Below are 11,713 nucleotides of genomic sequence, written 5' to 3' on the forward strand. Positions count from 1 at the left end.
TTATAAATTATGTATTTTTCTGGTATAAATCTGCTGTTTTACATGATTGGTGAATGAAATTAACATAATTATTAATTTATTGTAAAAACATGACTGATAATCTGTGAAACAGATCCAGTTCAGCTTGCTGTTTATCTATTAGTTTCTATGGAGGCTGTGAGCTGTTGCCCTGTTTGGTCTGTTTCTGTTCCTCCATGCTGTCACAGACGCTACCAGTGGAYGGGATGGGCGGGGCTTAGTCTAGTGACCTATATTCACGTCTATGAACTGAACCTACAGTTGGTTCAACAAGCATAGCAATGTCCATGCATTTATTTCTTTTTACAGGTTGATTCACCATGACCAACACTGAAAGAACTTTACATTTTCAGAGTAGGGTTGGGCAATATTGGCATAAAAATGCATCACAATTAATTGGGGCATTTAGATAATAAATGAAAACTGCACTTGCATGTAGCTGACGTTGTGGCCTTGGYCCACCTATTTTGGCTTTCCTTGTGCTCTGGCTTATGTCTGTGTAGGGTTTAATTGCACACAATACGATTTTGCTCAACCCTGTTTCAGAGCTGCAAACATCCTAAAACAAAGTGATGGAGGTGCAGCTGGTGGCTGAGAAAATTACTGATGCAATCTAGCTTTTTAGTTTATTCAATGAGTAGGTGTGTTAGAAATCTAATCCGAGCTTTAAACTGTTAAAGTGTTTTTAAATTAGTCTTAAGAAATGTTTTAGGAAAAAAAAAAAAGAAGTGTGGGCATCAAGCATGTAGTTTCCTCATTGTCAGATTTTCAGAATTAATTTTGTTTAATAAACAAAACTGTTCGCTCTGTTTCACCTGGAACCTACTGATACTCAGGTACTGGTTATACTAGTTCTGTACTATTTTTTATGACTATGCTTTATAACTATATGTTAKATATGTTTAAACAAGGTTATTTATTAACCACACAGACACATTAATATTTGCTGTTATTCTCCTCAGATGAGGGTGTGCTAACCTGCTWTCGGATGGCTCCTCTGCTCGTGGACTCCTGCCGTAGTTCAATAACTCCTCCAACACTTCTTTGTGGCCCGCTGGGGAAAAATAAGAAAAAAGGAAGAACTGATGGAAGCAGGAAATTTCAGATTCACATAAGATTTAAAACATACCCCTCAACCATATATATATATGAAGTGTGAAAGTCCGTGGGGGGTGGGGGCGGGGATAAATATAATTTAATTTACAATTTTTTTGCGTCCTATGCTCTGAGAAAAAAAAAAAATTAAGCTGAGTTTTTGAAAAGATCCAAAAGATTGCTCTAAATGTCTGTATACCTGCAAAATGAGGGAAATCTGTGTAAATTATGAACAATCTGTTAATGTGAGCAGTCATCAGCACATCATTCCTGACACACGGCGGAGCGCGTGCCTGAGCCGGCCAATCGATTTTGTTGACGTTGATCAGCTGACTCATTTAAACATACGTTAACATTCATGAGGTACTTTGCATTGACCCAATTATGGTTGAATGTGGGTGTGTAGAGGGCAAAACCTGAGAGGGGATCTTGTGTGCAAACTCTGAGGTGCAGCTGTGATCTAAAAAATGAAAATTGCTTCAAGGTGTGCGCGYGCAAGGTTTTATAAATCAGATTTTTTTCTTTTCTTTTCTTTTTTGTATATGCCATTTTCGCCCTTTGGCCGTACGTTCACTTTTAGCATGAATTCTACACAATCCTTTATAAATGAGGCCCCAGCTGCTGTCAGCTTGGCACACCACAGCAGAATTCAGAGGTGAGGCCATGTGTTGATTTGATTGATGAGCTGTGTGGCCATACTGTTATGGTTAAAAAATGCTTGTATTTTCAGAGCTGATTGATGATACCTCCCAACGCCAGGTCCTGGGCGTCCCTGCCTTGTGTATCCACCACTCCAACCCAGGCTGCACCGTGACTCAGTAACAGCCTGACCACAGCTCTTTGTCCTGACCAGCTGGCACACATCACAGCTGTCCAAAGAAATGTATCCTGAAAATAGAAAGTAACACAGTGTAAATACAAATACTTTATCGATGTTCAAAACAAAATAAAAATACTGAGCACTGCACCTGGAAGTTTATGTCGACCCCTTTAGAGAGAAGCTCTTTGACACCAGAGATGTCCCCCTCATGAGCACAACGCAGCAACCTGAGACCCAGCAGCTCCATGGTCCTTTCTGACAGGGTCACCTCTCTGCTTTGGTTGCCATCATTTTCACCAGAACTTCCTCTTTGCACCACAGGCTCAGTTTGAGTCTGCTGATGTTYTTGTACAGCTCGGACTCTTCTTTGTCTTTCTCGGACCCGACGCACTCTGCCTTTAACTTTATTACTGGTCCTTGATTCACCTTGCGCGCTGCTGTCTTTCATCAAACCTTCATAGAACTGCTTGGCCTCTTCTCCACTAAGACTACAACTAACTTTAGACCTAGAATGATCTGGTCGAATACTAAAAGCATCTTGCTTTGTGGCAGGAATGAAACCTAAAGCTGCCATTAGGACTAGCCTCGGCTCAAGYTTTATCCAGATTTAGAAAATAATTCCGTTATTACAACTTAGTCAAAGACAACTGTTTTTGAAGTTTGGCTAAAATAAGGAGAAATGCCGTCATGACACTCAAGAGCTAACGTACGTGCTACCAATGCTAATTAGCATGATTACCACAAAATCCCTGATAATTGATTAGTCAACACAGCTTCCAGTGTTAAATTCTTAAGCTTGGTGAAGTAGCTTTAAGTRAATTCGAATAAATATATAAGGTTAATAAGGAACATAAATAATCAGAAAAAAATGTGGCTTACGAGTTAACTCGTAAAGATGGCTAGCGTCGCCTTGTTTATTACGGAAGTCAAATGTTGACGCAAACAGGAAGTGCTGCCACCTATCGGACTGGATGTGAAATGCTTGTTAACTAACGCTGAATCTTTTTGAGTATTAAAGTCATTATAACTACTGATAAAATAAGCATTCATGTCAATGCATGATTCCTAATATATTTTTATGAAACACACACCAAGCTTTTTGCTAGTACACGTTTTAAGTTTTATGGCCTGGCTTGAATAGCTCATACCGCCCCCATGTGGACGTTTTAACTTGCACTTTTTACTGCCTGAATCTGACATTTGTAAAAGTTGCATTTGTAGCCACTCGGCTACAGCACAACTTTCACAGATTTTCTTTTTGGGTGTGTAACTATTACATATAAAGTAGTTTAAAAYTTAACATGATTCAATCTTGATCATTCCCATAATTATATTTAACTGAGTCATCCACTAATATCCTACTTACATTTTCTTACATTCTGATCACAGTGCAGAAAATGGCAGAGTAAATATTAGTTTTATTTTCATAGCACTTTTCTAAACACAATTACAAATCACTTACAAAAAGAAAAAGGTCCAACAAAAATATCAAAGTGATTAAAACTAGTGTGATTATACATGCTGATATAACATAAAAAAGTTATATACACAATCTTAATTTGGGTTCTTTGAGAGTAATTTGCACCCAGTTTATAAAACAATGCAAACYAACATGAAGCTGAGTGAAAAGGAAATAGGCACAGGATTGAGAAAGATTAGCTGCACAGAATAAACCAGCATGCACATCTTATTTATTTGTTTTTTTTTCATAGACTTCTTCAAAGTAGGCAGTAAAATGATTAGAGAACAGTGCAAAAGCATTAAACCATCCCGCTATCCCAAATGCTTATTCTGCACATGGATATTATGGGAACAAGTCATCCCACACAATTTAATGCCAAGTACTGTGACAGACAATAATCAATAAGCTTTAAAAAAATAAAAATCAAAGAATAAAGGCTGACATAAATTTTTGCTGCACTAAAAAGCTGAGTGTAAATACTTCAATAGTGTTGCTGCTAATAGATTGTAAACATCAGATTTTACATATATTCACATGTATAAACAAATATTTAGCTGTGTGATTTTTCTCAGCCGATAAACTTAGCGATACACAACATATTGTTCAAACCGTCTAAAATCAGAACWCTATGAAATGAGTCTGCAGAATGAAGTACATAAAAGTGATGTTCTGAGATTTGTATTCCCTTTTTTGTTACTCTTTGTTCACACAGGTCTTAGGTCTAAGCTCATGTGTTTGGATACAAGCAGCCACTAAACTATATATTTTTTAAAATCACAAAACATCTTAAGAACTAAAAACCAGAATGTTTATCCACTGTGTGATGACATTTTTCTTATAAGTCTTACTCGTGCAGGATTTGCACTTTCCGKGACTCCTATTCAGTGGTCACCAACCCTGGTACTCTGGGCCTGCTATTCTGCACATTTTGTATGTTTCCGAGCTTCCGCGYGCCTGATTTAAATAAATGGGTCATTAACAGCCTTCTGCAGTATTTTATGGCATCCTGCAAAGCTAATTCAATAATTTAAAAGTGTGTTAGAGCAAAAAAACATCTTAAAACKTAACAGGACAGATTAAAGAACAAAATAGGGGAATGCCAGATTTCATAAAAAAGCTTGATGTTAGCAGTTTTTCATCAGCATGAAGTACTTTGTGATAATCCAGAGCTGAACAGCCACAGAAAAATGCTTATACTCATTTTTTTCTCAATCTAAACTGAAAACCAATATAAGGACATCATGACTTAACAAGGATAACAGCTAACATGTTTCTAAATCACACTTTGGGAAAAATAATGTTAATATGACAAAGTTTTCAAATGAGTTGTCATGTTGGACAACCCAGAAACTGAACATGGACACTTTTGGATACAACCCCCTTAATCTGTATGAGGAAAGTGGTGCACCTCTCATTAATCTGTTCACTGCTGGACACTCATCAACCCTCAAAAACACCTGGASATTGCATACAGCAAGTTTGATGGGGTCATGCTTTCAATGTATTTTTGTTTAACCTTTTTATTTCCTCAAGTAACACAATAATTAATCTAAATATATTTGTTGTGCTTACAATGTCTGCAAACACGCAAAAACCCTAACGTGATATTTAAAAAAATAAACCCTTAAAACTTTACATCAGGTAAATCACTAAAGGTGTTTTCCAATAATGGGTGGAATTTACTGATGTGTCTGTTTCTGTCCCCAGTCTGTGTAAATGTCTGTCCACAGTGGGGACAGGAAAACGGTCTCTCCCCGGTGTGTGTCCTCATGTGAACATTCAGCTTGTCTTTGCTTATAAAGCGTTTGTTGCAGCAGGTGCAGGCATGCGGCTTATCTCCCGTGTGGTAGCGCTGGTGCATCTTCAGCTCCGTCATGCGTCCGTAAGTCCTTCCACACTCGGGACAATCGTAGCTGGGCGGCTCGTCCATGTGCTGCCGGCTGTGCAGCCGCAGCCCGCTGGACGATCGGAAGCTTTTGCTGCACTCCAGACACTGGAAGGGTTTCTCTCCGGTGTGAATGATGCTGTGCAGCTTGAGGCTGGCGGCCGAGGTGAARCCGTTGCCGCAGATGGAGCAGAGGTGAGGCCTCTCGCCATTGTGGACGTTCAGGTGTCTCTCCAGCTTGCTCTTGTTTAGGAAGGTTTTGCCRCAAACGGGACAGGTGTCTGGCAGCTCGCCCTCGTGCGAACCCATGTGCTCGGTCAGCTCGATTAGCGTGGAGAAAGCGTAGTCGCAGCGAGTGCACGAGTACGGCCTCTCCTTTTTAAGTTTTCTGTGTTTGAGGCAGTGTTTCTCCAGCTCCTCCTTCTCCTCGAATGTTTCGATGCAGCAGCTGCACTGGTAAGGCCTCTCTTCAGTATGAGTCCGCAGGTGATACTTAAAGGCTGTCAACTTCAAAAACACACCGTCACAGTGTGGACATTTATTTTCTCGTCTTTCGTGGACTATTAAGTGTCTCTTATAGTGCGAAACCTTGGGGAAGTGTTTGCAACACATGGAGCAGTAATACTGCTCATGTTGATGGTTYTGTTCATGTTTCTTTAGTGCATACTCAACCTTGAACTTCTTCCCACAGATGCTGCAGGGGTACGTTTTGTTATGAACCACCATGTGAGCCTCGAGCTCTTCTGCGCTGCCGAAGGTTTCGTTGCATTTCGGACAAGTCCCGCTACTTTCTTTCACGTGAATCTCCAGGTGTTTGTTGAGGTCTTCCGGGAAGAAGAAGTTCTTGTGGCAGTCGGGGCAGGTGTAACAATCAGCGTTTGAAGCTCTGCGGTGGCTCATTATGTGCCTTTTTAAATGGTACGAGCGACGGAACACTTTGTCGCAGTCGCTGCACTTGAGGCTCCGGGGATTGGACTTGACCTTCCCGTGCAGCTTCAGGTGGCTGGCGAGTGCAGCCCGCCCTTTGAAGTGTTTGTCACACGCCAGACACGTCAAGCCTTCCACGGCGTGGCTTTTTCTGTGTATTTTCAAGTCCAGCCAGGTGGTAAAACTTTTCCCACACTTGGCGCAGACGTGCTCTCCGAGGTTGTGCTGGTTCCTCACRTGCCGGGTCATGTGGTAGGACTGGCTGAAAACCTTAGTGCAGACTGGGCAGGTGAACGGYTTCTCCTTGGTGTGAGTCCTCATGTGTCGAGCCAGTTTGGTTGGACCTTTGAAATACCTGCCGACACAGAGAGGACAAAAGTGGCCTTCGGATTTAGTTTTTGAGGAGGCTTTTTTCTGTTTTTTGCTTCCGTCTTTCTCAGATGTAGCTTCGTTGGCGTCATCTTCAGGCGAATCCTGAACTGTAGATTCTTTACTGCTAGAATCAGCATCACGAGATGCTGCGCCAGCGTCAGGTGTTCCTTCGGTCTCCACTTTACTYGGACCTCCTGTTTGACAAGATGAGTCGCCTTGGTGCGACTCGATGTGACTGCAAAGCTCCTCGCTGTTGGTGAATTTTTYGTTACAATTCGGGCAGAACAGAACTTGGTCCGTGTGCGTCTTTTTGTGGCTTTGCAGCTCAACAAAGCTTCCAAACTCTCCCCCGCAGGCAGGGCAGACGTACTGGCCCGCATTGTGCTGGTTCCTCATGTGYCGGGTCATGTGGTAGGACTGGCTGAACTTCATGCTGCAGACTGGACAGACGAACGGTTTCTCCTGTGTGTGAGTCCTCATGTGTCGAGACAGTTTTTCCGGGCCTGTGAAGCGCCTGTTGGCACAGAGAGGACAAAAGTGTCCTTTTGTTGCTCCTCCTTTTTGTTTGTTAGCCTTTGAGGAAGTGTTTTTAGTGTTTTCTGTCCATTCTTCATCAGAGTCGCTTTCTTCATCAGAGTCTTCTTCATTAAAGTCGCTTTCTTCATCAGAGTTGCTTTCTTCATCAGAGTCCTCATCTTCTGTCACAGGCTCAAAACCAGACTCTTCAGAGCTCAAATTAGTGTCACATGAGTGCGCAAAGGGGTCAAGCGTTTCTTTAGTTTTCATTTCGGCTATCTCAGCCTGCTGAATGCTTTCAGTTTGAGGAGGCGAGTCCTTTGCATGCGACTTGATGTGACTACAAAGATTGTCGTGGTTGGTGAATTTTTCATTGCAGTCTGGACAGAAGAGAACTTGGGACTTATGCGTCTTGTTGTGTTTTAGTAACTCCGCGAAGCTTTCCAGGCTTTCTCCGCAGGTAGAGCAGACGTACTGGCCTGCAGCATGCTGGTTTCGCATGTGTCGGGTCATGTGGTCGGGCTGGCTGAAGGTCTTACTGCAGACTGGGCAGGTGAACGGTTTCTCCTGCGTGTGAATCCTTACGTGTCTGCTGAGCTTGTCTGCTTTGCTGAAGTGCTTGATACAAAAGGGACAGTAGAAGCATTTCTGTTTTTTCAGAGAAGGGGCTAAGTTTTCAGTATTGATGCTGTCGCTCTCTTCCGTCACTTGCGATGTTGATGAGGTACCGTTATCATCAGCATCGCCTGCTTTATTACAATCCAGATTATTCWCACACACAGACGTAGATCTGCATTGACAATCACTGTTATTAAGCTTATCATTACTGTCATTTTCATATTGTCTAGTTGAACCTATTGGAGTTTTAGTCACACATGGCTGTGTTTTAACCCTTTCCTCCCCAMGACGAGGCCTCCCCCTTTTGCGCTTCACTGGAACAGACGGCTGAGAACTCWGACCTTGCGTCTGAGAAGACGAGTCGTTTTTGTGCGACTTGACGTGATCACAAAACTCGTTCTTGTAGGTGAATTTTTCATTACATTCTGGACAGGAGAGAGCTTTGGACTTGTGCGTCTTGTTGTGTTCTTGTAACTCGGCGAAGCTTCCGAGGGTCTCCCCGCAGGTAGAGCAGACGTACTGGCCCGCGTTGTGCTGGTTCCTCATGTGTCGGGTCATGTGGTAGGACTGGCTGAACTTCATGTTGCAGGTTGGGCAGCTGAATGGTTTTTCTTGCGTGTGAGCCCTCATGTGCCTGGTGAGCTTGTTTTTATTGTTGAAGCGTCTGTTGGGGCATAAGGGACAATAATGGACTTTTCGTTTTGTTGAACGAACTGATTCTTCACAGTTGTCATCGTCCTCTTTCATAAGTAATGTTGTCGGGGTGCTGTAATTATCATCGACTACTTTAGTGTCATTCAAATTATTCTCATCCACAGCTTGAGATTTGTCCTCGCCCTCACTGTAATAAAGCTTATCGTTACCGTAGTAGTATTCATCTTTGAGTCTAGATGAWTTTTTTCGCGTTTTAGTCACTTGTGGCTTTGTTTTAGTCCTTTCCTCCCCACGACGAGGCCTACCTCTTTTGCGTTTTATYGGAACAGGGGGATCTAAATATTCTCCAATTTCCACATTGACTTCATGAAAACCCAAATGAGAGTCATTTGTAACAGATTCCAGCTCTTTAGCAATAGCCAGTGCTGAGGACAGAGTCAGGGTTTCTTTTCTCATCAGCAGCGTCTCTCTGAGTTGCAGATTGTTTGTTTTCTCAATCAGCTGACCCAGTAGAAGTTTTTCCTTTATGCTTCCACAGTTACAAGGTCTCAGCAGATCTTCCAGTGCTGAAACAAACTCATCTACGCTCTCCCCAGGCATCTGAACCCTCTGGTGGAACTTGAGGCGGTGCACTTGGGAGGGGTGATCCAGTCCGAAGTGATCGGTCAGTGCCGAAATGGCAGCTGCGTACGTAGTTTCACTCTTGATCAGAGTCGAGAAGACATGCTCTCCCTCCGAGCCGAGGGAGTTCTGTAAGAGCATGAGCTTAGTGGAGTCAGCCAGCTCTTTTTCACCAAGAGCTTGAATGTAGTGTTCAAAAGCTTTGAGCCATTTCAGCCACAGCATGGTCGGCTCGCCTGGGTACGGCAGGAAAGGTGGGGGTGGAGACAGGATTATAAGCAGCGGTTCTGGAAGGGGCAATAAAGTGATGTTCTCCTTTGTCTCCTCCAGATCCATCTCACCAGGAACTTCACACATGGTTGCTTTGTGTCTTCTGGCCACAGGAGGTTAATTATTTTCCTTTGTTTTTGAATAGTTGAGTTAGGAAGCCACCATTTTTGGTACGTCTTCAAACGCCAGATGTTTTCACGACACTCAGGACAATCTTTAGAAACTGCAAAACAAACAAACCAACAAATAAAGCAGCTTTTAAATCCATTTAATTTAGGAATAAATTTCAAATCCATATAATTACTGCTAGAGTATTGTTACAAAGTGCATTCAATATTTAGGATATTTTCTCTCTCTCTCAGCTGCTCGCCTTCTGCAGGGGTTGTCACAATGAGCAAACTCAAAGAATTTGGCAAATGTTTTACGCCAGACGTGCTTCCTATCATCGGTGAAACASCATATGTATATATGTTGTGCACCCTGCCTGCACTGTTCTGTTATTTCTGTTACCCAAATTTTGTTGTTGTTTTCTTTGYTATTTAGTTATTTGCTGTTCGACATTTTGACTTTACACTGCATATATTACCCTAATTTTTGTTTATGTACTCTTTGTGCATTTACTGCAAACTGAATTTTGTATTCTGTATTATCTTTACTTTTATTCTTTATAGCGAGTCGAAGGATTTCTTCTCATCCTAAAAATTTCATTGCATTGTTGACTCTTGTTAATCTGCATATGGCAATAAATGAATCCTGATGCAACCTGGGCTTAAACCTGCAGCCTCAGGATTACAAGACAGCGGCACTGACCACTGAGCTATCAATTTTTGCTCTGATTTTCAATTAAGTTGTTTCATTTTTACTAATCAAAACACATTCATATCTTATACATGGCTTAATAGCAACAAGATATTAGGCATGTTTAATTCTTCAACGTGAAAAATCTGTAATATCATTTCTAGAGTCTAACCATGACATTGACCCCGCCCCCCGCCACACACACACATACATACATATACTCATTCTAAGTATATATACTTAAAATGAGTAATAAAATTTGTGTATGGCAAATTGTTCACGTGCACAACCCACATACTCAGCTTTACTGTTCATCCCACAAATGCATGTTCCTTACAAATGTAACCCCATTTAAAAAGGGAAACTAACAGGCCAAAGATATAAAATTTATTGCCAAGAAGCATTGTTACAACAATAATCTACCAAACACAATTTTCCTTACTATTTGTGCCAAGTATATATATTTTCTGAACCTTTTTAAAGCAGTTTATTTTGCAGACCATGGTGAATAGAAGACCACATCACAGGTCTGCGTTTTTATTTTCACAATATCATTCACTGAACGTCTGATATGGGGATTTAAACATAATTTGCTCTCATTTTAAGGGTCTGACAGAACATTCCTATCAGCACACTAATAATCATGAAATAAAAATACATTACCAGGACTTTATTTAATGTTCATGATTTTAACTAGAAAATTAAATTATGATACCTCACTTGTCTTAAAAGCCTAATGGGCATGTTTGTTGTTTATTAACAATTTATTAAACAGCACTGTGAAAATAACGCAGGATGAGTTTTGCCGTGGCCCCTCAGAAAATGGCCGCGCTACGCCCCTGTGGTCCTAAACTCCCCGCTCGACCATAKAACAGTTTAACGACGGCTATTTCTGTCCAAAGATGGCTCCAGCTTTAGCATACTCTACAGAGCATATCGGGTATTATGGATGCAGAGAAAACAAAAGAGCTAAAACGAATAAAAAGGCACAACAGCGAGTAGACAAAAACTCACAACAGGAGGGGGGGGTCACAAGTCACGACGAGCCTCACAAGGACGAGCAGCTTCAGATCCGAGCCGCTGCAGTGCGCCTGAATCGTGCTCTGCAGGGTTTTAATCACTCACTACTAATGCCGAGATATTATAAATAAATGCTACGTTATAAAAACAAATCATTGCATGAAAAAAAAATGTATCCTACATGCTGACTGTACTTCTTCCGGACACCGTAGCTGCTCCCCCGGGGGTCGTTTCATCACCGCCCCACAGCGACCCCTGCTGGTAGGGAGCAGMAAATATCCAAGTACTATGTGCGGCAATGAAAAATCTTAACATAATTAAAGACAGTAAACCAAATGGAAAAACTTGCCTTGAAATATTTGAATATCTTGTGAAAAATTGTTGTAATATCAACTGTATGGACCTTTTCCACACTAAATATAGGTTTTCTTTATGAAACACACCTTCAAAGACAACCTGGATACACAATGGATGTGGATGGAGCACTAGAGCTGAGCAGGACCCAACATGCATCAACACTCACCTTTGCATAAATTTACAGAGGATTATTTATGTAGTTTAGACCAGTGGTTCCCAAACTTTTTGTTTTCTGACCCACAAAATATCCATGGCAAAAACTTGTGACCCCAAATATTAC

At 41.6% G+C, this 11,713-nt stretch overlaps 2 protein-coding genes across 3 annotated transcripts in view; both read right to left on the bottom strand.

Moving 5' to 3' along the window:
- The window catches only part of gpank1 (G patch domain and ankyrin repeats 1), a 4,644-nt gene extending 1,782 nt beyond the window's left edge, over positions 1-2,862 (bottom strand). Inside the window, exons 1-3 of the mRNA XM_014011400.1 lie at positions 2,082-2,862; positions 1,860-2,001; positions 997-1,072 (exon numbers count right to left, since the gene is read on the bottom strand). Coding sequence (XP_013866854.1) covers positions 997-1,072; positions 1,860-2,001; positions 2,082-2,507 — 644 coding nt within the window. The 5' untranslated portion in view covers positions 2,508-2,862. The remainder of the gene's footprint in view (positions 1-996; positions 1,073-1,859; positions 2,002-2,081) is intronic.
- Positions 2,863-3,331: 469 nt separating this feature from the next.
- On the bottom strand, positions 3,332-11,324 carry LOC106519643 (zinc finger protein 62 homolog). 2 transcript variants are annotated; one of them, XM_014011399.1, is made up of 2 exons: positions 11,258-11,324; positions 3,332-9,481 (listed from the first exon to the last, which is right to left on the bottom strand). In XM_014011399.1, the coding sequence occupies exon 2, from the start codon at positions 9,343-9,345 to the stop codon at positions 5,020-5,022; it is 4,326 nt and encodes a 1,441-aa protein (XP_013866853.1). In that variant the 5' UTR covers positions 9,346-9,481; positions 11,258-11,324; the 3' UTR covers positions 3,332-5,019. The 2 variants fall into 2 exon arrangements, with proteins under 2 accessions (XP_013866853.1, XP_013866852.1); XM_014011398.1 differs by having other exon boundaries at positions 11,071-11,314.
- Between the last annotated feature and the right edge of the window lie 389 nt (positions 11,325-11,713).

Source organism: Austrofundulus limnaeus, unplaced genomic scaffold, assembly GCF_001266775.1.
Source record: "Austrofundulus limnaeus strain Quisiro unplaced genomic scaffold, Austrofundulus_limnaeus-1.0 Scaffold80, whole genome shotgun sequence".
Lineage (NCBI taxonomy): Eukaryota > Metazoa > Chordata > Actinopteri > Cyprinodontiformes > Rivulidae > Austrofundulus > Austrofundulus limnaeus.